This window comes from Schistocerca cancellata, chromosome 2 (genome assembly GCF_023864275.1).
Source record: "Schistocerca cancellata isolate TAMUIC-IGC-003103 chromosome 2, iqSchCanc2.1, whole genome shotgun sequence".
NCBI classification, from domain to species: domain Eukaryota; kingdom Metazoa; phylum Arthropoda; class Insecta; order Orthoptera; family Acrididae; genus Schistocerca; species Schistocerca cancellata.
This window is the reverse complement of record NC_064627.1, coordinates 425,367,865-425,394,367: the sequence shown is the minus strand read 5'-3', so window position 1 is coordinate 425,394,367 and position 26,503 is coordinate 425,367,865. Positions and strand designations below refer to the sequence as shown.

The following is a 26,503-nucleotide window of genomic DNA, read 5'->3' as shown; positions in this document are numbered from 1 at the left end:
AGGTGGAAGGAGTATATAGAGGGTCTATACAAGGGCGATGTACTTGAGGACAATATTATGGAAATGGAAGAGAATGTAGATGAAGATGAAATGGGAGATACGATACTCTGTGAAGAGTTTGACAGAGCACTGAAAGACCTGAGTCGCAACAAAGCTCTAGGAGTAGACAACATTCCATTAGAACTACTGACAGCTTTGGGAGAGCCAGTCCTGACAAAACTCTACCATCTGGTGAGCAAGATGTACGAGACAAGCGAAATACCCTCAGACTTCAAGAAGAATATAATAATTCCAATCCCAAAGAAAGCAGGTGTTGACAGATGTGAAAATTACCGAACTATCAGTTTAAGTCACGCCTGCAAAATACTAACGCGAATTCTTTACAGATGAATGGAAAAACTAGTAGAAGCCAACCTCGGGGAAGATCAGTTTGGATTCCGTAGAAATATCGGAACACGTGAGGCAATACTGACCCTACGACTTACCTTAGAAGCTAGATTAAGGAAAGGCAAACCTATGTTTCTAGCATTTGTAGACTTAGAGAAAGCTTTTGAGAATGTTGACTGGAATACTCTCTTTCAAATTCTGAAGGTGGCAGGGGTAAAATACAGGGAGCGAAAAGCTATTTACCATTTGTACATAAACCAGATGGCAGTTATAAGAGTCGAGGGACATCAGAGGGAAGCAGTGGTTGGGAAGGGAGTGAGACAGGGTTGTGGCCTCTCCCCGATGTTGTTCAATCTCTATATTGAGCAAGCAGTGAAGGAAACAAAAGAAAAATTCGGAGTAGGTATTAAATTCCATGGAGAAGAAATAAAAACTTTGAGGTTTGCCGATGACATTGGAATTCTGTCAAAGACAGCAAAGGACTTGGAAGAGCAGTTGAACGGAATGGATAGTGTCTTGAAGGGAGGATATAAGATGAACGTCAACAAAAGCAAAACGAGGATAATGGAATGTAGTCAAATTAAGTCGGGTGATGCTGAGAGAATTAGATTAGGAAATGAGACGCTTAAAGTAGTAAAGGAATTTTGATATTTGGGGGGCAAAATAACTGATGATGGTCAAAGTACAGAGGATATAAAATGTAGACTGGCAATGGCAAGGAAAGCATTTCTGAAGAAGAGAAATTTGTTAACATCGAGTATAGATTTAAGTGTCAGGAAGTCGTTTCTGAAAGTATTTGTATGGAGTGAAGCCATGTATGGAAGTGAAACATAGACGATAAATAGTTTGGACAAGAAGAGAATAGAAGCTTTGGGTGAAGTTTGTGGCACAACTTGATTAGAGGAAGGGCTCGGTTGGTAGGACATGTTCTGAGGCATCAAGGGATTACCAATTTAGCATTGGAGGGCAGCGTGGAGGGTAAAAATCGTAGAGGGAGACCAAGAGATGAATACACGAAGCAGATTCAGAAGGATGTAGGTTGCAGTAGGTACTGGGAGATGAAGCATAGGATAGAGTAGCATGGAGAGCTGCATCAAACCAGTCTCAGGACTGAAGACAACAACAACAACAAGATCCTGAGGTCCCTTTTGCACAATGTTCAGTTAACAATCTTAGTTTGCTGCATGCTTCTGTAGAATAATTTCTTTCTTAACTTCAGCTGTATTGATTGCCCCAGAAGATTATGCCATACATGATATAGAAGTTCAGTTTTACCAGAGGCACATTTTATAGTGGAACTGGAATTCATGGTCTCAGGTAGCTGTGTTTTTCTAGTTATTATGTATTGTAATTGAACTATTCTTTTCATACTGTAAATTGTCAAGTCACTTACACTGTACAATTACAAAAGGAATACAATATACCAGTCTTAGTGGCATTACTAATATTAATGAGCTGTGTAATGTGAAACTGCTACTTGTTAAATACCTTTCTTTACCTTGCAATAGAAAAAAAGTTGTTTACAAACATGAATAACACTTTCTCCTTTTCTTCTTTTTTTTAAAGGCAAAAGCAGCACAGATAATTAAGAAAGTTGGACCACTACCTAAAGACAACAGCAAATCAGTGGCTGCTGTCAAACGGAAATTGGAAGATCAGTCTGGTAAGAGCTTCATCCAGTCTTAGAATTTTATTGTACTATTAATAACGAGAAAATCATAAGATGGAGTTTACCTTCAGGAGGTGAAATGTAGGTACTTCTGATAAATACATTTAAACGTACATACACTGTTCTGGCCTCCGGTGCTAATAGTTCCTTTTCCAGATAGAGGGAAGAGAGAGGTTGGGAAATGTTTAAAGGGAGGACTTCATTCAGACCCCAGGATGAGGTGGACCAACTTGTTGTGAGGATTAAGTGAGACAAAGATCAGTCATTATTTTCTAGTTGCAGCTGCTATTTTGATTTAAACTGATTTGCTTCTGTCCAGTTTTGATATTGTTCTTATCAAGTAAAATGAAAGAGAGTATACCCACAGTGTAGATGTTAATCACAATTGAATGTACCAAAAGGTATGTGGATAACATGGGCCAATGAAAAAATTATTGTCTTTTTGATAGGTAACAGCTTAATCTTATAATTTTTTTGTACACTGAACCTATATCTGATTATATTTTATTTTTTTCCTACCGTATGCAGTTTTTTCACAATAAACTATTAGCAAAACACACACAATTAGAATGAAAAGTAATTTAATTTCTCAAAATGAATGAAGGTTTTATTGAAGTATAAAAACATCACCTTATATAGGAATTATATGCTTATATTTTCGTACCCTCTCCCCCATAAAGCGTCTAATATACCTTTTTCACAGATGAATTGCTTGTTGGTATGCCTTGATGAAGTGACCAGTGGTATGCTTGCTATTCCAATGGCCCTGAACTGTTTTTCCATTACTTTGATGTCACTCACCTCGTTCTTCAGTAATATCGCCCAAATTTTCTGGGGAAAAAATAAAAGTGAGTGTTCAGAAACAGAATCACGAGCCTCATTAAAAAGCATAACTTTTTGACTTCACCAGTATCTTGGCTACAATGGAAATACACTGCTGGCCATTAAAATTGCTACACAAGAAGAAATCCACATGATAAACGGGTATTCATTGGACAAATATATTATACTAGAACTGACATGTGATTACATTTTCACGCAATTTGGGTGCATAGATCCAGAGAAATCAGTACCCAGATCAACCACCTCTGGCCGTAATAACAGCCTTGATATGCCTGGGCATTGAGTCAAACAGAGCTTGGATGGCGTGTACAAGTACAGCTGCCCATGCAGCTTCAACACGACACCACAGTTCATCAAGAGTAGTGACGGGTGTATTGTGACAAGCCAGTTGCTCACCCACCATTGACCAGACATTTTCTATTGGTGAGAGATCTGGAGAATGTGCTGGTCAGGGCAGCAGTCAAACATTTTCTGTATCCAGAAAGGCCCGTACAGGACCTGCAATATGCAGTCGTAACATTATCCTGCTGAAATGTAGGGTTTCGCAGGGATCAAATGAAGGGTAGAGCCACGGGTCGTAACACATCTGAAATGTAACGTCCACTGTTCAAAGTGCTGTCAATGCGAACAAGAGGTGACCGAGACATGTAACCAATGGCACCCCATATCATCACACCGGGTGATATGCCAGTATGGTGATGATGAATACATTCTTCCAATGCGCGTTCACCGCGATGTCGCCAAACAAGGATGCGACCATCATGATGCTGTAAACAGAACCTGGATTCATCCAAAAAAATGACGTTTTGCCATTCGTGCACCCAGGTTCGTCGTTGAGTACACTATCGCGGGTGCTCCTGTCTGTGATGCAGCGTCAAGGGTAACCGCAACCATGGTCTCCGAGCCGATAGTCCATGCTGCTGCAAACGTCATCGAACTGTTCGTGAAGGTGATTATTGTCTTGCAAACGTCCCCATCTGTTGACTCAGGGATCGAGACATGGCTGCACGATCCGTTACAGCCATGCGGATAAGATGCCTGTAATCTTGACTGCTAGTGATGCGAGGCTGTTGGGATCCAGCATGGCGTTCGGTATTACCCTCCTGACCCCACCGATTCCATATTCTGCTAACAGTCATTGGATCTCGACGAACACGGACCTTTATCAAAGCTGGAAATGTGATGGTACGCATATCTCCTCCTTACACGAGGCATCACAACAACGTTTCACCAGGCAACGCCGGTCAACAGCTGTTTGTGTATGAGAAATCGGTTGGAAACTTTCCTCATGTCAGCACGTTGTAGGTGTTGCCACCGGCGCCAACCTTGTGTGAATGCTCTGAAAAACTAATCATTTGCATATCACAGCATCTTCTTCCTGTCGGATAAATTTCGCGTCTGTAGCACATCATCTTCGTGGTGTAGCAATTTTAATGGCCAGTAGTGTATAATGTGGGTTCTTTCTGTTGCTCAAGAACATGATGATAACCACCTCAAATGATGAGTGTCCCTCCTACTCACATTTTTTATTCAAAGTTAGGAACAAATCGAATTATTTGAATATCAGGTCCAAAAAAGCTACCCTCTTTAAATTTTGCTTCTTATTGACATGAAAACACCTTGCAGAAATATTGGATATATTCTCCATTTTGGGGACAGACTTTCACTGACAATTTCGTCAGACCCAGTTTAATGTGCAGAGGAAGTAACAGAATTTTTTTCAGATCCAGGAAATTTCTAGCACAAAGAGAACAGCTGAAGAGCTTGTCATAGTATGTACTTGCATGTCTGGATGAACAGACATTAATGATGGGCGTTCTGAAATTAATTTGAAGTAATTCTCAAACTGCAAATATCTTGGCAACACACATTGGGTATAGATATGCTACCCATTAGTGACACATGAAAATTTATGCTGGACCAGGACTCAGTCTTGGATTTCTGCTGAATTGATTTAAACAGTGGTGCAAGCTGACTAAATTAAACTTACCATTAATTTACAACAGGTGCTTAGAATGATGTCCCTCAGAGGCAAGAGCAGTCTGACATCTTCTGAACATATTACCAAACACTTGGCTGCTGAAATTTGGAAATAACTAGCTGAACCCTGTCTTCTAACTCTTTGAGTGTACGGGGAAAGTTTGCATATACCATAGCTTTCCACATTCCCTAAAGGTAAAAGTCACATGAATTTAGATCTGGAGAATGAGGAAGCCAGTCAGCTATGCTCTCATCAGAAAAATTCATGTTATTGTCATAGAAGCATTGCAGTGTGTGGTCTTTCAAGTGTACTGCATGAAATAACTATAGGCCTTTTTGTTAGATTTTAGTTCTTAAAAAAAAATCTAACATACCTGACAAACACAGTCATGCCTCATCAGGAAAAAAGGGGGGGGGGGGGGGGGGGGGGGGCATTTCAGAATGAATCTCTCCATCATGCAAAGACTGTAACAGCTGTTGCAAAAATTGTATCGAGCAACAGTGTTCAAGTTTGTGAGTCACTGCACTACCGTTACTTTGCGTGGCTTCTGTACTTCTGTCTGAGTCTGTGCACGGCTCTGTGACCAGGTGCTGCTGACAAACCAGTCTGAAGTGCCAAACAGCTCAGTGATTTTTTCAGACTTCGTTCCAAGGCCTCTCCTACCTTGTCTAATTGTCTAATTTATTTTCTGTTAAAACACTGGGTCCTTTACACCGTTGTGTGTCTAACAAGGGCCCAGTATTTAGAAATTTCTTCGCTGATCTACATCTTGTTGAATCACAGAGAACTTACAGACCAGAAAATTTTCATCTGAATACAAGTTGACATTCCATATAGAATTCTGTTTTTGCATAGTTCAATACAAGAAACACTCATTTCCATTTCCTTTACTTTTTTGTGTCTGGAAAATTTCTTTTATCGTTTTCAGCCCAACATCAGTGATTCTTTCTATCATCAAGGATACATCTTGTGGGGCAGTTGAGACATTATAAAAAATGTTCCATGTCCTGGACCTCACCAGAGTCACCTTTGATGTCTGCTTTGCCTTTAAGGCCTGATTTAATTAGATTTGTTTTGACTGGCACTACATCAATTATTAGCTTGGTGTAATGATTCTTGTGCGATATTTAAATCAAGTCCTCATGAAGTTCTGTGTAGCAGGTGGTGCTCATTGAAATTCTGTTTAAATTTTTGTGTGTGCTCATATGAATTCTGTGAGATGCAGAGAATCTAGCCACGTTATATAGGTGGCCAACTGGTGTGGCTTTAATACATCGTCTTGTTAACTTGTGTGTGTCATTTAGGCTAGTATTGATTTTTGTGGCATGTGCAGACTGAACCATATGGCAACCAAAGTGCATGGGCAATCGTTCTTAATATAGTTGGTCTGACACTACTATTCACTAGGTACCTTGTTCCTTGTGGCAAACTGTTGGCGAGGTTTCTCACAGTAATATTTGTATATCAGCGGTCTGTCCAGCGTGGCACCCAGGTACGTTGGTTTGTCCTTGTGTTCCAGGTTTCTGCTGTTCCAGGTGCTACCAACCAAATTTTATGTTCTTTTAACAGTGCAGCGAAACATCTTGTTTAGCCCACATGAAACCTGTCACTATTACCACAGTCTACTCTTACTCACCAGACTGCAAATATGGGTGCAAATTTTGTGCATGATGTCTTACACTTGGGTTCAGTGTGTTGGAATGCCGAAACCAATTCTTACATTGGAATCCTCATATTATGAGATTTCTCTTTAAGTATAGTACTGTAGTAAGGAAGGGTTGCATGTTTCGCTCTCTTACTTCTCCCTTTTCCCCACCTCCAAAGTTGATTTCCTTTTTCTTTTTTTGGTGTGTATAGCTGTAGTAAATGGCCTTAAAGCCAAAGTGATAAGTGGTATATTATAAAGGGAAGTTGTGAATTACTAACAAAAAGCAGGACACAGGAAAGGAGAAGTCAGTTTGAGGATTATGCATGTAGCCCCCTTCCTCACTTTGGTAATTCATCAGAAAAGATAGTTCACCATTTTTGGGATTCTAATGTAAAATATGTTGTTCTGCAGTCCCACGAAGTGCAGCTGTACTTGCTGTCTGGTGTGTATGTGTGGGCCTAACGTGTGGTAATCATGACTGTTTAAAGTGCCCTAGACTTGCAGATGTTTCGCTAGGTGATCCAAGGAATATATAAATATCTGTGGTGTGTCTTCTTTTGGACATGTCCAAAAGAACAGACACCACGTTTGGTTTTTTATTTTTTTTTATTTTATTTTTTTTTTTTTTTTTATTTTAAATTCAGTAGCCAGTATGAATTAAGACACAAAGGAATTACAGACATTGGCTGCAAGCAGGCATTGATTGAAATCAATGGGGAAAGTTGAAAATTTGTGCCGAGCCGAGATTCGGACTAGGGCCCCCTGCTTACTAGGTGGATGCTCAGACCACTGAGCCATTAGGACAGTGGTCAGTGCAGCTGGGGGGGAGGGGGATGCTAGGGTAGTTTGTGCGGCTGCAATGACCACTCTGTCCAAATGGCTTAGTGGTCAGCCGATCTGCCTAGTAAGCAGGAAACCAGATTCAAATCCCCGTCTGGCACAAATTTTCTACTTTCCCCATCAATGTCTATCAATGCCAACTTGCGGCCAATGTCTGTAAATCCTTGGTGTATTGGAACAAACTTGAGTGAATGCAGCAAATCTTTGATTGTCCAGCTTCATGCAAATAATCATCCTAAAGGTAATATTGTAGGCAACCTTAAATTTTTAGTTACAAGAGGTAAAGGCAGACTTTGAGTGTCTTGGAAGAGACTGAAATTTACCATGCGTTCAGTAAAAATCCAGACAGATTTTTCAGTGAGCAGGCTGGCCTTAAAGAGATGGGGCTATTTTAGACAAATTTAGGCAAGTACTGTATCGTGATCATGTGGTGCGTTGTACATCTTTCCCCAATTTTGTGATTCACTGTATTTTGTAAAAATAAATATAGGCCTCAATTTTTTTCCCCCCTGTCAAGTAACATACCTAATATGTCTTCGTATTTTAATGTAGGGTTGTTACTTCTGTACTATTGCCCACATCACTGATTGTCTTTGCAATGCAGAGTTGAGGTTAACTGTGAACAACAGTTATGAGCTGCATCTGTTTGGCTCTGATGGCTGCTTATATTAATTTTTTGTTACTGCACTTATTGTTCTTATACAGCATCTGAGTGTGTGATTTTATGTATCTATGTGAACATGCATTAAGACTGCCAATCAAATCCAATTATAGTATTTTTAAATCACCATTGACTGTGTACTATGCTCTAAATCTGTGTGCTGTATGATGTTTACACATGTATGTGCTGGATGTTCATAGCTCCTGTAGTTAATTAACTAATGCTAATTGGTTTCATATGTATTGATTTTGTGACCTAACTGTTGCTTTACGAAGTGTGTTCAGAAAATTCCGGAACTTTGTCCACAGTTTTTTTTTCTACAGTTACCTTTTACTTATTGTGCATGGTCTCCTTCAAACTACTCTCCTCCACAATTGAAACACTGCTCCCAATGCCATTTCCACTTCCGAAGCAGTCTTGGTGCACCGCTTGCTGGATCACACGAAGCGTCATCTGCAAATTTTCTTTTGTCTTGTCTGTCATTGCAAATCTTCTTCCTTTAAGCAGGGTTTTCAACTTTGGAAATAAAAACAAGTCCACAGGGACCAGGTCTGGAGATTATGGAGGATGAGGCAGCACACGTTTTTGTGCAATAGTCATGCACCAACACAGATGGATGTGCGGGTGTGTTGTCATGATACAAGAGTCATGAATTGTCTTGCCATATTCCTCCTCAGATTTTCTTACAGGTGTTGCAACACGTCCTGATAGTACTGTCAATTAACAGTTCATGATGAACTAATCCTTCAATGTCAAAGAAAAGTATCAACTTGGCTTTGACATCTGACCTTACCTGACGTGCTTTTTTTTCTTCTTGGAGAACCTTCCCCAACCTGTTGTGAAGGCTAAATCTTGGTCTCAACCTCATAACCATAGACCCATGTCTCATCACAAGTTATGATTCTCTTAAGGAATATCTCATTCTCATTTGCGCAATCCAAAAGCTCTTCACAGATTGGAGGTGAAGGTCTTTCTGGTCTTGACTCATGAGCCGTGGGACGAACGTGGCGGCAACACAGTGCCTTCCAAGATACTGTGGCAGGATTTCATAATATGATCCAACTGAGAAGTTACATTCTTCTATGATCTCTTGGTCAGTCTGTCTTTGATTGGTACGCACAATTTCGTTGACATTCCTGACATGAGCATCATAGGTAGATGTCGAAGGGCATCCTTAACGACTGTCATCTTCAGCTTCCATCCACCCGTTTTAAACCATGTGAACCATTCGTAGCACCAAGTATGGTGAAAGCACTCATCACCGTAGGCTTCATGCATCATTTGGTGTGTCTCTGTAAAGGTTTTCTTGAGTTCCACACAAAATTTAATGCAGACGCAAATGCTCCTCTAATTCTACCATCTCGGAATTCCAAACTGTAAGACATAACATTCTACTCAATACAGCACTGAACAATAACAAACAGACATACTACAATTACACATTAAATATGGGCATGTGCAGGGATGCCAACCGCATTTCGCTCCATCACCCCATTGGCGCAAAATTACGAATGTTCTGGAAGTTTTTAAACAGTCCTCATAGTCTAGCAGGAATTCTGCAACAGGTGCACGACTGTGAGAGAACAAGAGGAAAAGTGACTGTAGACACTCTGTTGCTAACAATGTGTAAGTCACTTTTATAACTAACCATTTAAGAGATACATATATACGGTGTTGGAAAGTTCTGGCAGAATGTAAATAATTTATTACCTTCTTACATGAGAGAGTGAGAGAGTTTTAAGAAGAGATGTGCAAACGGATATTTACTATAACCGTGTTTTTTGTTTAAAAACTCATACCCGTCCTTTACCCCCCCCCCTCTCTCTCCCTCTCCCTCTCCCTCTCCCTCTCCCTCTCCCTCTCCCTCTCCCTCTCCCTCTCCCTCCCCCCCCTCCCTCTCTCCCCCCTCTCTGTTTCTCTCTTAGTTTTAAGGATTTAATTAAAATAGCCCAGTCAGTGAAGACAAAAAAGGCAAGACGGGAAAAAGTATAGTTGCAACTTTTTGCACACCATTAGGAGACAGAGGCAGTTTCCTAAACGGGGGGGGGGGGGGGGGGGGGGGGGGGCGTTTAAACGGCACTTTCTATGTCTTCCTCAGGTAACTCAAAAACCCCAACTTCTAGTGAAAATGTTTCCCAATACAAAATTAAACTATATTAAATTTCCAGTGAAAACATTCCCAATCATTTTTTTCCATGACCAGTAGTATTAGAATTGTAGAGAATGGAAAAATTGTAGAGTACTATAAAAATTGTTCTAATTATATAACATTAATGTTTATCTTTAAATAAGGTGGATTAGAAACAAATATTAAATGTGTATGCCACTTCTAAGTGTAGCAGGAATGTTTTAAGGGATAATTATGTTGCAGAGGTGTAACAAGTTGGAGGGAAGGAAATGTGAGGGAAATTAGGTCACAGGATTGTGTTTGTGTACTTCGCTCCTTCATAGCCCTGCAAACTGAAGGTTAAGCTATCTCTGTTGATCCATTGTAGAGACAGAACAGTGACTGGTCAAATATTTACCAAAGAATATCCCCAAACAGCTGTACATTTTGAGAAGTTATTTTATTTAGACAACCAGCTTCGGTATTTAAGTAATGCCATCTTCAGGTTCCATGTGCACTTGTTCATAGATAATCAGATCTGTCAATACTTGCACATTCGAGCCATCAGTATCTGGATACTGTGAGGAACCATCAGTATTTGGATACTGTGAATCCAGTCTTAGAGCGTTTCCTTTGAATGCTTGTTATCAAGTCGTTGAAGGAAACTCTCAAAACACAAATTCACAGTATCCAGATGCTGATGTCTTCAGTTTGTACATATTGATAGATCTGACTGTCTGTACACAAAACACATATGGGGCCTGAAGATGGCATTATTGAGATGTCGAAACCAGTTGTCCAAATAAAATAACTTCTCAGAATGCAAGGCTGTTTGGCGATTTTCCTTTGTAAATAAATGAAATTAAAGCAGGTGATTCACCACTCTGTCTACACCACTACATCACAAGAAGTAACGACAGGGTGCTTCACAAAGTTATACAGACCCTCCACAGCATGCCTAATGAATCACTGGTGTTGTAGTTTGTCTTCATGCCTGGGGGATGTTTATTTTGCACAAAATGTGTTAACACTATATAGAATGCAGATATAAAGTTACTAATGACACTAATGTGAGTAATGCATATGAACAGAATCTACACAAATCTCTGCACACTGTTCTAAACTGCTAGAGGGGAAATTGATTCCCAGTCACCCTGTACGGCAAATGCTCTTTTTGGAAAGGTGAATTCCTCTGCTATGAGTGATGCTTGCTTTTCAATATGCAGACAGGCTATATCTCCCCAGGACTTCCTAACTCTCTTATGTGAGCAGACAAAATAATGTCACTGAGCTCATGTTTATATAGTGGAGTTATTTTCCATTTATGGAATGACTACTTATTTGTTGTTGTTGAGTGAGCTTTTATGTAAAATATGTTCCTCAGTGTTTAATTTGGAAGTGTGATGCTGTCAGTGACCTATGTAGTTAGTGTTGGTGGGAAAGGTATCAGATTGGTATATGTGGGACCCTGGTGCTGTCTGTTGTCGACAGCATATTATCAAGCCATGTAATGGTGTTTTAGTCATTTGGTGGTGAATTAATGAATGGCCAGAAAGTTACTGCACTCTCGCACAATTAATTGTATTCCTTGTTGACTGCTTAAATCTTAATTCCATTCAGGAATTGCTGGCACTTGTAGATGGGGCTGCATGTAGTGGGGCCACTTATCACACATCCACAGTATATCTTCCAAGATAGGTCTGAGTAAGTCTGTTGGAATGGGACTGATCAAGAATAGTAATGTGATGCAATGAATTGCCTGACTCACATTGAAATATCTAAAGCTCTATAACATCTACATGAGCTACTTCCATTGCAGAGGCAGACAATTGAAGTCTGTGGGCCTCTTCGGATTTTAGGAGAGCTGAGACTTGATGGATTTGATACCCCTATGCTGTGAAAAGTATCCTAGACAGCGAAACTGACACTGCTAAATGTATATTGACAGCATGTTACACTTGAAAAAGGCTCTTGTCTACTCGCCCGAGAGAATTGGACAGGGAATGTTGGTGTGGTGTAATCTGTCTACTGAAAAGGGAGCAGCACTCATGGTGGAGAAATTACCTTAGCAGAATAACATTACAGATGCCATACAGGATGACTAAGAATTAATTTCCCCTCTAGCGGTGTAGACCAGCAAGCAGAAATTTATATAGGTTCTGCCCATATGCATTAATTGCATTACTGTTACTAGTAATTCATATGTGCATTCTGTGTAGTGTTAACTCATTTTGTGCAAAATAAACACTTCCCAGGCACGTTTGTCCACTTCGCAGCAAGTGATTCATGAGGTGTGCTGTGGATGGTTCATGTAAATTTGTGAACACCCTGTTGATGCTTCTTGTGATGTAGTGAGGCAGGTAGAGTAGGTACCTGCTTGACCTTATGTTTGCAAACATATGAAGAAGCGAAGTGTGTGAACACAATATGGTGACCTAGTTTCCCCTCATGCTTCTACCCCACATATTTCCCCCCTCCATCCTGATAACACCCTGGAATGCAATTATCCCTTAATATGACTCTATTGCACTTAGATGCTGTATACACATTTCATATTTGTTATTAACCCACACATTTATAGATAAACATTAACTTTGTACTGTTACAATAATATTTTTAATAATCTGCAATTTTTCCATCTTCTGCAATGCATACATTGTTAGTCCTTTAGAAAAAAAAAAAATGAATATGAGGGTTTTTTTTTTATTTTTTTTTTTTATTTATTTTTTTTTTTTTTTTAGCAAATTTAATGTAGTTTAATTTTGCACTGGGAAACAGTTTCGCTAGAGACTGCAGTCTTTGAGTTATTTGAGAAAAATTTAAGAAAGTTATCTTTGAATACCACCCCCAGCCAACCCCAACGCTCACACTACACTGCTGAGGATTTTTAGCAGATCAAGGTGACAAAAGTCGTGGGATACCTCCTAATATCAGATTATCGGACCTTCTTTTGCCTGGCTTAGGGCAGGAACTTGACGTGGCAGGAACTCAACAAGGCCTTAGAAATATTGAGCCATACTGCCTTTATAGCCATCCATAATTGCAAAAGTGTTGACATTAAAGGATGTTACGCACAAACTGACTTCTCAGTTATGTTCCATAAATGTTCGATGGGCTTCATGTCGGGCGATCTGGGTGGCCAAATCATCCTGAGAACAATTGTGGCCTGGTGATATTGTCATGGCGCTCTGACATCCATAAAAATTCTGACGTTGAATGGCTGCAAATGGTCTCAAGTACCAAAACATAACCATTTCCAGTCAATGATGGGTTCAGTTGGACCAAAGGGCCCAGTCCATTCAAAATAAATACATACCACACTATTATAAAGCCACCACCGGCTTGCACAGTGCCTTGTTCATAGCTTGGTTCATGGTTCATGTGGTATGCGACAAACTTGAATGCTACCATCAGCACTCATCAACTGAAATTGGAATTCATTTGACCATGCCACAGGTATCCAGTCTTCTAGGGTCCAGGGTCCAACCAATATGGTCATGAGCCCAGGAAAGGCATTGCAGGCGATGTCATGCTGTTAGTTGTCATCTGCTGCAATAGCCCATTAATGCCAAATTTCACCACACTATCCTAACAGATACATTTTTTGTCACACACATTGATTTATGTGATTATTTCACACAGGGTTGCTTGTCTGTTAGCAGTGACAACTCTATGCAAAGGATGCTACTTTTTGTCATTAAGTGAAGGCCATCGGCCACTGCATTTTCCATGCTGAGAGGTGATGCCTGAAATTTGGTATTCTCTGGACACTCATGACACTGTGGATCCTGGAATATTGAATTCCTAAACAATTTCCCAAATGAAATGTCCCATTTGTCTAGCTCCAACTACCATTCCCTGATCAAAGTCCGTTAATTCCCGTCGTGCGGCCATAATCATGTCAGACACCTTTTTACATGAATCACCGGAGTACTAATTTTGGCTCTGTCAATATATTGCCCTTTTATACCTTGTGTACATGATACTACAGCCATCCATATCTGTGCATATCGCTATCTCAAGACTCTTATGACCACAGTGTATGTTGTTCATGATTTCCTCCCCTCCACCCCAATTTCCTTTCATTGACTGCCTACTATAGTTAATTATTTCCACAGGAAAAACATTTTTAAAAGTTCCTTAGAAGTAATATTTAGATTATACTCAGGGAAACAATCTCTCTCTCTCCCCCCCTCCCCCTACTTCTCTCTCCCCCCATCCCTCTCCCCCCTCCCTCCCTCGACTCCACCCCTGCTCCTTTGCCCCCCCCCCCCCATACCCCATATACCCCCTGCCCCTCTTCTTCACCCAAACACACTTCCACTTCTAACAGGCTTAACTTTTGCAGAAAAAGAGTCCGAAAAGGAACGTGTATCTCAAATGGAAAAATTCAGGCGGCTGATGGGTGTGAGTTCCAAACATACTACACTGATAGAAGCAAGGGATTTGGAAGCTGAAGCAGAATACTTCAACAACCTGGAAAAGAAGGAACAACTAGAAGAGAAGATGCTCACTACATACAAGGTGCCTTGTAAGGCTGTGCGCTGCCCCAAGGTAAGAAAATTCATTGCTCAACCTATAAAGTTATAGACACAGACTTACCTGTACTTCATCATCGTGAATTGTAATGGGAATACAGTGTGAAGCTTTGTGTCCTTGTATTGGTCTTCAATTCTTGAATGTTGAATAATTGTTATTTTTGATTTTGGTGTATTCTGAATTTCATAACCTAGGACTGAGGCAATTTTTACATTATTATTTGTGTACTTGTTTGTATTTTAGAAATAACATGGAGTCATGAAAATGGAAATTTGATGAAAAAATATTTTCACCGACTGGAATGAGGACGAGCTAAAAATAAAATTCCCGCTTTGTGGAACGGAGTGACACTTCGTGTTAATGGCATGTAGAAAATACCTATTAGGCTCTAAATTTGTTAACTTGCTTTTAATCTCTCAGGGGTACCCACTTGCAAATTGAAATTACTTATAGAAAATACCATGTTCACCGTAGATCAGTTATTTTGGACTACAAAAAGAGAGGGTCCCCATCTGGAAAAGAAAAATGGCTTGGAGGGAGATTGCCATTTCACAATTAAGTGAATGAGAAATAGCTGTGTAAGATGAGAGGAATATTAACAATGAAATGCCACCAAAGTCAGTAAATGAGACTAAAATATGTTAACAATAACTTGAAAGTAGACGTCTAGTTGATGCAACTGTAAAGGGGGAAAGAAGCAATAAATAATGGGCCTCAAACAGAGAACAATACTCAGTGAAGGAAGCCACAAAATGTAGTAAAGAGACAGAAGTAAGAAACTAAATAAATCTGAAGAAATGTGAATGCATTGAAATGAACTAAAATTGGTAGAATGATAAATGAAAAAAGGTGATAATGGCAGATTAGTGCAAGTTGACCTTGTTCTTGTGTTAGACAACAAGGCCATGCTGTAGAGAAATTTCGATCTGATGAGATTAGAACTCAAGTAGCCTGCATGATAAAATAGGTATCAGTGTCACAGTGGATTTTGATCTGCATTAATTTAATTCACTGGCTTGGATACACTAAGAATACTTAGTTGATTATGACTTGTGTAATCTATTAGCTGGCTAATCCTATGAGGTAAATTTTATTGGTGATAATGCCAAGGTGAGAGCATGCGATGAGTTGTGCTGCAACGACTTTGTTTGATTGTATATTGAGAAATAGGGTTAACTGACACAACTGCTTGTGTTACTTCTGCAATTACAGCTTCAGATGAAAAAATCCCTCCATCTACAAGGAGTCACCCATTGCCAGATAGATCAGTTTAGTTTGCAATGACAAAATGATCACTGAATTATGTAAACTCAATTATATAATAACACAACTGTAAGTATACTGCGATAAATGTGAACACTAGAAATATAATTATTATTTATTTGGCCTTTATTCTTTGTTGCAACTCATCCATGCAGTCACTGAAGGTTATATCCCACACACAGTGACTGGTGATATTGAAGACTGCTAGTTACTGTGCTGCCATACAGCAGGCATAAAAGTGAATCTACTGGGTATTACTTAGGTGTTCAAAATTTAATTATTTCATTGTAAAATTGTCAAATGGAAGATGCAATGACATCACAACAATGAGAGAGACAAAGGATACTCTTTGTCAGTCTGTGAAGCACAAAGATGCTATAACACAGACTGAAAAGGAGACATTAGCATTTCTCATGAGCTATTAACTGCTATAGTGCCATATTAGCATATGTAAGCTGAAGATGAGGATTAATACATGCTGTCAACATGCAAGAGGCCACATGATCAGCTCTCCTTTGAGGGCTGATACAGGCATTTAGACACTGTGGTAACTTGTTTACAAGCATGGATACAGGAACATTATTTAGACGAAGTACTGCCTCCTCTCATTTTTGTGACCAGTGATATGCTACTGGTAATGACAGTGCTGCTGCATTTAGTTGATTGTAGTTACCAGTTTTTCATTGTTCGTGACATCCTTTGCTATCTTTATTCTTGTCTCCATAGCTTGTTCTAACTGATATATGAAACATTGTGTTCCCATACAAATACTGTTGTATTCATAGTGCGAATAAGGGGACACCAGAGTTTGATACAATATAAATAGAACTGTGTACAGTAATTGACTCATAGCTGCTGTGTATTGCTGACACCATATATGGTACTTTCCGTTTTGATGGGTAGTCACTTAAGACAGTGATAGTATATGATGATTAAGCAGAGATACAGCTTACACATGTATCAAGTTGCTTCATCAGGCTCACTTGACATCAATTTAATGTAGCACATCCAATTCGAACATGCAGTTCAGTAATGCATGTGTATTCCGGATGCTTTTCAGTGTGCTGTGGAGTTAACTCTCCCTCCACCCCCCCCCCCTCTCTCTCTCTCTCTCTCTCTCTCTCTCTCTCTCTCTCTCTCTCACACACACACACACACACACACACACACACACACACACACACACACACAAAAGAGCATGTGTACCATACCACTGTATGTTGGCCTTCATATTGGGTTATTTGCTTTTGGCTCACTTTATGTATTTCACTGTTCAATAGTGTGTTATTTACTTTAATGTTTTCTTTTGGTTTGGCTGGCACAAATACATCTTAAGATGAAATTGTATAATTTTTAAATTGTTTTCTGAAATTTATGAAATTCACAAACAGATCACAACCTATTCCAAATCCCATGCCACCATCCTGAATACTGACATATTAAAGATGTTGAGGTTAGCATCCAAATTCTAATCATCATCATCTTCTTCTTCTTCTTCTTCTTGTTCTTCTCCTTCACTTTCAACAATTACTTCATGGCTGGTGGTAGTAGCTACTCTGACATTCTTCCAAATGGCTCTTCCATTTATATCTACTTTTATCTGTTGTATTTCTCCCCCATCTGTGTCCCACATAAAGCCATCCAACAAAAAGACCATCTCCATTTCAACAGATTCCACTCTGTCTGTGTCTAATGCTCCCTTTCTAACATTCTAGATATCCATGGAAAAGGCACAATCTCCAAAAATGAATCTCTCAGCACTTACCACCAGTGACCTACACCCAGTCTTGTTTTCCTGCAACTATCCCACTAACCTTGTTGAAACCCAAATTTCTTGAGCAATCTCCACTCATTATTCAGTATAAAGTAAGTGTTGAATGTTTCAAAAGATTGCTCATTAGGACTATGACCTTTTTCAGTGAACACTTTTGATAAGATCACTTCCTGCTATCCTCCCCATGACATTCAGAGTTGCGTACTTTTAGCCTTGTAACCCTCACAATATACATGTAAAACTTTACGATATTTCCAAATCACCAACTGTTCACCAAGATGCCTATTTCTGGAAATGTTCCTGGTGTAAAATCTGCCCCAATGCGCCCAACCCCTTTCCCTTCCACCCCTCGAATTACATCCTGCTCCAGCATCTCACATTCAGAAAATGCAACACCAAAGGGAAGGCAGTTCACATGTGAAAAACTATTCATGACATTTACCAATTTAAGTGTGTTCATTGTGTGATTTTTCTGTATATGAACAATAACCGCAAAACATGTAGAATGCATTAGTGGACACTGGTGAAGTGTCTGTGTCTTGAGGATGTCCAGCACCTAGTTGCTGAGCATGATGAATGGCCTAGGATACCCAAATGTGTGCTGTACTGCAAGAGCCATTTTTATCCTCCAACCTAGCATGACTTTCCCTGAACTCTGCTGATATGAACCTCCTCTTCAGCATGTGCTATCACCCTCACCCTCCAAGGCTTAGCATGTTCTACCCATTTTTGTATTTAATGAAATTGTTATTTCTTTTTATTTTTTATTATTCATTTTTTACAGTGGTGCGCACTCCCACCCCCTGCCCACCAAACCCCTATTTACACTATTTTCAATACTTCTCATTTTTCTGTCTATTTACTGCCCCCCCCCCCCCCCATTTTCTTCTATGCTTCTCACTTTCATCAGTCATTTGTGGAATAGTTAGCACAGTTCATGTATTATCTTTGATACTTTATCCCCCATCTTTGCCTCCTTTCTTCCTCAGAAATGTGGATCTCTTTCAGTATGACCTTCTTTTCAGCCAATCTGTCTGTCTCTTCTGGATATCATTCATAATAGTAGTATTCAAATAATTGTTTGTGGCCACGAGTGTTATTTTTATTAAAGTGAAATCCCATACTTTGCTGTATAATTGGAAAATTCTGATGTTGTTTCATTTTATTACAGTAAATTACTTTATGACAAAATATCTTTGGCTCGCGAACATGATGGGCTCAGATGTTTTGAGAAATCTGTAAGGTTTGGGGTCATGTATGGTGTTGCAGTGTAGATCAGTAAAAATGGTAAAATTGTGTTTCATTTGTCATTAAGACAGAGGAAACAACAGTATTTCTTCAGAAGGTAGACATGAAGGATCAGTACAGTTTCTCCTCACTGATATTTTCCTCTGTTGTTGTTGTTGTTGTTGTTGCTGTTTTTTTTTTTTTAAGGGTACACATCAGATTGTTGGTTGATAACAATTTTTTTCTGTTGCTTAACTTGACTTTCAATTGTGCAATCATTTTTGTCTGCAATAAACACAGATTTTGACTGTGGTGTGAGTTCATGATTATAATGTTGATCCCCTCCACCCTTCTCCCCATTACCAGTCACATTTTGTCTAATGGTTTGGATGGGGTAGTTCAGTGGTCAGATGGAGAACAAATGAGATAACATTACCTCCCATGGGGGCTTTCTCTTGTAAAACACTTTGGTGTTCAAACTAGTCTTTGGGTTGTTGGCTTTTTTGGCATGTTACTATTTTTATCTAGATAAAAATAAGGTTTTGAGTCTCATTTCAGTATCTGCCATATCAATCTCCTTTGTCTCATTAAAGTGTCACACATTTTATGTTAAACTTTAGGATCACTTACTTTTTTGTGCAGTATCTCTATTGTTGAACGTGGGTCTGTTGCAGGGGAGCGATCTACCATCACTGTAGATTTAAGTTAATAGCATAATAAAATAATTTATTGCTAAATACTTAAACTAATTTTATTGTGTTCCAGTGCAAGTACCTGGCACTTCAGGCATCAGAATTTTGTCGTTCGCAAGGACATCGGGTGTATGTAGTCGAGACTTCCAAACGATTCTTCAAGTGTGAAGACTGTGGCAATCGCACTATCAGTCTGAGCTTAGTGCCCACACAGACATGCGGCCGCTGTAACGGCTCTCGATGGAAGAGGACAACAATGATTTCTGTTAGTTGACATTTGTTTAATAAAATTATGATACATCTCAATAGTAAACAATATGCATGTTTCAGATACGATTTTTGGAAGTAGATGTAATCTCTTTACTGAATAAGATGTGATAATATGTGGTGACAGTACTGATAAGGTGACAGTTCATGCCATTTCACGTATCAGAGAACAGCAAAGTGACACATCAGTCAGACCACTGGACTCGCACTTTGGAAGAAATAGTTTCAAATCTGTCTGACCATCTAGTTTTAGGTTTTGATAGATTCCCTAAAAGATGAATACTGGAAAAGTTCCTATGGAAAGAACGTGGCTAGTTTGCTTTCTCATCCTTGTCCTGTCTGAGCTTGAGTTCCATCCCTGATGGAGCTAGCACTATAATGCTGGTATATTGTTGTCAGCTGACACAGGAGCCAGTCATGTGTATTCTGTGATAGCTCTGGAGGAGTATACAGGGTATATGTGCATTGGGAAATCCGGGAGAAACCTGGAAATTTTTTCATCTGGAAAAAACCCAGGGAATTTTTGGTTCCAGTTTTCTGTTAAATTTTTGTTGTTTTGACTAGTAAGAACTAATACTCCAACACAGAATTTTACTTTAGCCCACCGCTGCAGAATAACACTGAACTGAGGGGGGGAGGGGGGGTGGGAAATGAAACTTAAGTTCCAAAGAAAATGTGCCATTTACAATAACAAAACACAGTGCACACACAAGTGTCTGCCAGCAGCAAAATGTGTCAAAGGCTTTAGGATGAAGACTATGAAATACTTCATTACAACATACTGCTTCCGAAGAGCGTGACATCACAACAGTTTACATTAGGTTTGTTTGGGCAGTTGCATCCACAGTTGAGCAATGTATGAGCAATACCTTCTCCTGATTCTGGGTACTTGAAGTGTGGCTGTTAGCTGTATTGGCAGTAGCAATGAGCAGCAGGATGTTATCTGGAAAATTTTTTCTGGCGTGCACAAGCTGCCAGATTCATGCATGTGCGGACCTGTCCGAGCTATAGCGGGGAGGGGGGTAGTTTTCGCATGACCCCTGTTTACATTTAGTGATTTTATTGTTTCCTCTTCATTTACATGTCTCACGTAAAATGAAAACAAAATGGATTTCTGTGGCTGGGAACTATCAAGTGAATTAAAATACATTCACATAATTATGAAAGGCTAAAATATGTTTATCAGTTTCAGTTTTCTGATTTTATTTTATTTCAGTGTTTTTGGCAGTCAGACATTATTGCCTTGCAGAGCACTGAAGTTATTTTTGTTAATTTGCAAAAGAAATTTGGCTTTTATTAATCTTTTTCCGCAAAGGCAGTCAATTTATTTGAAGCACGGTTGGCTAGTGTCAACAGTTTGCTGAATTTCAAGGGCTTTTCTTCTGCCATATAGAAAACCAAACATGAGTACTGCTACTTCAAGAAAATTTGCATCCCAAAAACCATACTGAAAAGCTTAATATCAAGTTTGGGATCACTTCTTTGTGAATCTGGAAATATAGATGTGCACTTTAAGGCGAATTACACATTTTTAGTATGGTTTACGAAATTCCAATGCTCTTGGAGTATTCTCTGATGTCCTGTTTCGTTTATGATGTAATGAAGATCTCTTAATGCTGTAAATGTACATACAAACATAGGTTAGGTTAGAAGGGCTTCCTACATCGTCATAGCTGTGCACGGGTGGTAATGTGCGTTTTCTGGCACACTCTTGACAACTGCTGAAGTGAATTCTAACAGGCCACAGGAAAGTACTACAAATAATGGTTTGAAAGCGTTACTTTCAAAGTAAATTTCGCTTTACACAAGATAAATTATGTTATGTGTGCCAATGTGATTTGAATTTCTTAAATCACAGAGCATTTGATTCTTATTTCAAGCTTAACACTTCGAAGGTCAGCCACTTATAAGAATTTTGAGCCCAGAAGACCATACATTTAAAATTTTACTAGCACATTTGTCTGGTGTATCTTAAAGTGGATCACATACAGAAAAAAGACCAATATTATATGTGAAAGCTTAGCTTTTCTTGTAGATACGCTGTGCATATTAATTTAACCCATTAACATTTTCTATTTTTGTATTCGCACTACTTAACAAGGATGTTACTATTGGCTGACTTCATCATGTGTCCTATGCTCTGAATATCTGCTATCAGTGGCTTGCAAGATCATGTGACATGAGCTGTGATTGGCTTACAAAAGCATATCGCAACCTCAGTTTCAACGCTTTGGAAGCTATCATGCTGTGTTTGGTGGAATTCAAATATATACTTTCACAATACAAAAATATGTAGGCGCTCATAATACGAAAATATGCAGCGTACGTGTTGCTGTACATCAAAGATCTTTCCAAAATACGTTTCTTTCCTGGAGTTTGTTTTCTAAAGTACCGGGAAGTTCTATGCCAGTGTATAAGACCTTAACCATTCAAAGGATTGATAAGTTTTATGGTTCTGAGGGAAAATATACTGTCACTTAGCACAGAAAAAGTGTATTTTCACCTGGAAAAAGTGTATTTTTAACTGGGAAATTTGTGAATTTTTTCTCATTTGCCACATATATATCCTGAGTATGTTGTCTGGATGCTTAGGCAGGTTTTCAGTCTTCTTTTTATGTGCCTATCAACCTTTCAATATATCTTTAAAGTGTTGTTTCTAAAATTTCATAGCTTTTGCTACTGCATCTGCATTTCTCACAGTCAGCATTATATTCCTATTTTGTGAAAGTATTCACCTTAAGTGTGTGCCCATTGAATATCACTGTTCGTTTTTAAATAACATATTCCTGTAAGAGAATGGCATCCAAAGTTCTGTGTGTGTTTTAAATATACACAATATAAATAAGTATGGACTACTTCTGTAGGAAAATAATTTAAAATTGGGAGAGTGAAGTAAGGCCACTAGAGAGAAATGCAACATGGTGGCGGTTGTGTAGAGTGCTTCTGAAAAATGCTCCAGTGATTGTACTGATGAGATTGAATAAGAAAAAGTTGTTTGTTTCTTGATGTTTTCAAGTTATTAAATGTAAAATTATTTCAGAATGTTGTAGAAGTGGGTGGGACATTTTAATATGTTCAGATGGTAAAATAATAAGGTAAGAAATAGAATTGGACATTTATTAAAATGAGAATGATGGCTGGCCAAAGAGTGCAATAGTAAGCCCAACAGATGAAATATTAGTGACTCTCTTAATGAGCAAGCTGGTCACGTAAGAGCGTTACAGGTGGTGTACAACTTGTACCAGGCAATCATGTGACCATCCATTGCTGATGTAAGTCATAGCAGTGAAGTGGTGACTATTTGCCAGTCAGTTGTATGGAATCACTACAGTAAGATGAGGAGACATTACAGAGTGGCAGAAAAGATCTATTGTGTGTGAACATGCCCATGAGTACATTGTGAATGAAGTTGCCCTATTTATCCTTGTATCAGTGTGGTCTGTCCGATGTGTATAAGGGAACGGTGTGCAACTTGCAGCCGTATAATGCAGAATAAGTGCATTACTCATAAAAATATCTTAACTGATGAAGATCAATGACGATGACAATTAGTTTCCAACTTGAGAGCAATTGCTGCTGTCAGTGAATCCAGGTCTGTGGCATCCATTTTCCGAGCAAATGTAGCAAAGGTGACATGCAGTACCTCACAAAAGGCCTTTGCTCATAGCGATACATAAACCTGCATGTCTTCAGTGGACCAAAGCAACAAAGTAATCAGACAGTAGCTGATTGGAGGCACGTAGTGTGGTCAAACGAGTCACAGTTTTGCCTTGTTTCAAATGATACAATGAGGTGTTTAATCTGCAGTGTGCAGTTCAGGCCACAGTTGGTTCTGTGATGTTTAGGGGTTATTTCTTGTACTATGACTTCAGCTTACTGTACATACAAACTAGGATGTTGACTTCAGTATTCTCAGCGACCAAGGGTTGCCCCTTCTTTTACATATTCATGAAGAGTATTTCCGGAAGCACTACATGTTCAATAATCACTGAGTAAATTCTGGTGGATTCTTTTCTTTGCCAAATTAATGTCATTATCAAGGTTAGAAACAGTGTTACATGGTATTAGTGTGATGTCTCCTGAAGGTTAATAATGTTTTGTTAAGGTGCCTTACCTCTTGTTATATTAACTGAAGGCTCCACTACTCACGTGTGTGCTCTGTACTGTGTTTTTATCCATTTGGGCAAAAGTTATTACTCAGAAATAATTTCTTTTTCTCACTTGTAACTTAAATTGTTTGTCGTGGTGGTGGTGGTGGTATTGGTATGTGTGAATCAGTGCTAGTATTGCCAATCATCTGAATCTATATCCTGTGTCACTTATAAATGTTTGCATCAGTAGCACATCTCATTTATTCTGCTCCTGATGCTTCTGTCATACGGTAATGGGTATTTTCCTCAGTTCTCAAGGTCTGCCTAAGCTCACATTCTGTCACTAGTGACATCAGTGTCATTTCAATGACAGTCTCTACTTCTGGTACTCAGATTGTATGTGGTGTAACAGTGACCCACTATGCCAGCTGGTAGATCCTCAGTGTTGTGGATGGTGACTCATTTGCACACACTGAGACTGCAATGAGCACTAATTCATGGTTTATAGAACTCCAGAAATGAAGGTCCTGAGTGACACTCGGCAACAGTCCTTATTGAGAGTAATAGTTGTCAGTGAGCTATCCAATCTAGTGAAACTTCAAAAGGTTTCTAAACAATGATAGACTGAACAGTAAACTCCACACATAATGAACAAAAGGCATTTTTTTTAAGTCAAGAGGCAGACAAAAAATGATTGTCACTAACAAACTGAAAGAGAGAGCCTTTTCTGGAGTGATTGTCATGCATGACACTCTAGGAGCACTGCATAATGTGACACAATTGAACACCTTAAAGTCACATGTTATGTAAGGAGAAATGGTACACAGTTAAAAAATGCTAAAAGTTGAAAGAATTTTGTTACAAATCATGTAAGATAAAAGGTTTACATCTGTTTTAAAAGTTAATGTGTGTCGTAATATGAAAATCAAGCATTTTAAAAATTTGCATATGGGATGCAACTAACTGAAAGTGCCCATTACCTTAATAAAGTTAACCTCTGTTAAGAACTCTATATTTGATATGCAATTTTTTTAATTGCGCAGTATCTGGGTCTTGTTCAGTAGAATGTTGTTGGTGTTGCTGCTAGCTAAGAAATCTGTAGCTGTCAGATCAAGAGTAAGTATAGTCCTACATGGTGCATAACACAAACAACTTTCTGTTGCAGGAGAGACGTGGTCCATCTCTTACCACCCCATTGTGCTTGAGGGGTGGTGAGGAAGTCTTCTTGGGACATCAAACTGAGGGAAACATTAATTTGCTTGTTCCCGAAGATTGAGAACAGTGCAGTTGAAAGAACACCTGCTTCACAATTGCATAAGATGTGTGTTATGTGAAGTGCATGAAAATGTGAGGTGTAAGGATCACTGATACAATTATCCTGCAAAATCAGCAATAACTGAACAAGTGGTTTATGCCAGTGTTGAACAAGTTGAACAGAAAGACGTATATAGCACACATCATACTTAAATAATTTGTTACATGCCGTATTTCCTAAACTGAATACAAGGGACTCTGAATGTATCATTTTATGTTAAAAAGGCTGTGGCCTCTGTAAATATTTTGCATCTTAAATATGATTTTAACACTGTTTGTAATTTTTTTATGTTTGTAAGGAATCTCACATAACGAAGGCCAAACTGACTGTACATAATTAATAAAATTTGCAGATACCTTTAAAATACTTAGTTTTTACTTAAACAAATAAGTCTTTTTAAAATTATTCATTTTGAATTAATTCTATTGTATTCGCACAGTGATTGTTATTAAGGTATGTCTTGCATCAAACCAGATGCACTGATAGAAGCTAACCATGAATTTATAAAAGCATTCCATTCAGAATAAGAATTTTTACTTTTATGTATTATGCAGAGATTGTAGTCATTGATAAGTTCAGTAGTGGTGCTATTCGCACATTTTCCGTGGGAGAGCCTCTTATAGTACCTCTCAGAAATCATAGGTGGAAACATAATTGACAATGAAAGTTTATTAGATCTCAAAGTGTGCTAATCTAGCATAATGAGTAAGGATTTTGCTCGTAATGGCATGAAATCCAGCTTTGAATTTCAGTGTGGCACAATTTTCATTAAATAGGGATTCAGATCTTCATTTTTTTTACATTTATATTGATTTCAACTCCATCAACCATTTATTTCATTTCAGTGAATTTATTTCAGTTGATAGTGTGGCAGGGTCAAGAATTTCTGGTAATGATATAAATCTAGAAGGCCTCCAAATATTATCAAAATTTCCTGTAATGTTAATTGTGACTGCAGCACCACACTTCTCCCACTACTGTGGCACCTGATTAGTAGCATTAGCTATTATTTTAGTATTTATTATTTTTCTGTTGGTTTAATTTTGTTAAGTTTTTGAATTTGTTCTTTAATAATTAATCAGTTTCTTTTTTTACAACTTTTTTGGCATTCTGTGCCCTTTCCCTGTCATATTGGTCCATTAATTGGAGATGTTCTTCTATTTAGAAATGTTTGCCCTTGCTAATTTCATAGTCTGTAT

At 38.7% G+C, this 26,503-nt stretch overlaps 1 protein-coding gene across 1 annotated transcript in view; it reads left to right on the top strand.

The window, feature by feature from the left end:
• The window catches only part of LOC126161887 (protein MCM10 homolog), a 99,726-nt gene extending 73,973 nt beyond the window's left edge, over nt 1-25,753 (top strand). Inside the window, exons 14-17 of the mRNA XM_049918027.1 lie at nt 1,954-2,050; nt 14,485-14,690; nt 19,705-19,896; nt 25,155-25,753. Of these exons, the coding sequence (XP_049773984.1) occupies nt 1,954-2,050; nt 14,485-14,690; nt 19,705-19,896; nt 25,155-25,265 (606 nt within the window). The 3' untranslated portion in view covers nt 25,266-25,753. The remainder of the gene's footprint in view (nt 1-1,953; nt 2,051-14,484; nt 14,691-19,704; nt 19,897-25,154) is intronic.
• Nucleotides 25,754-26,503: the final 750 nt, after the last annotated feature.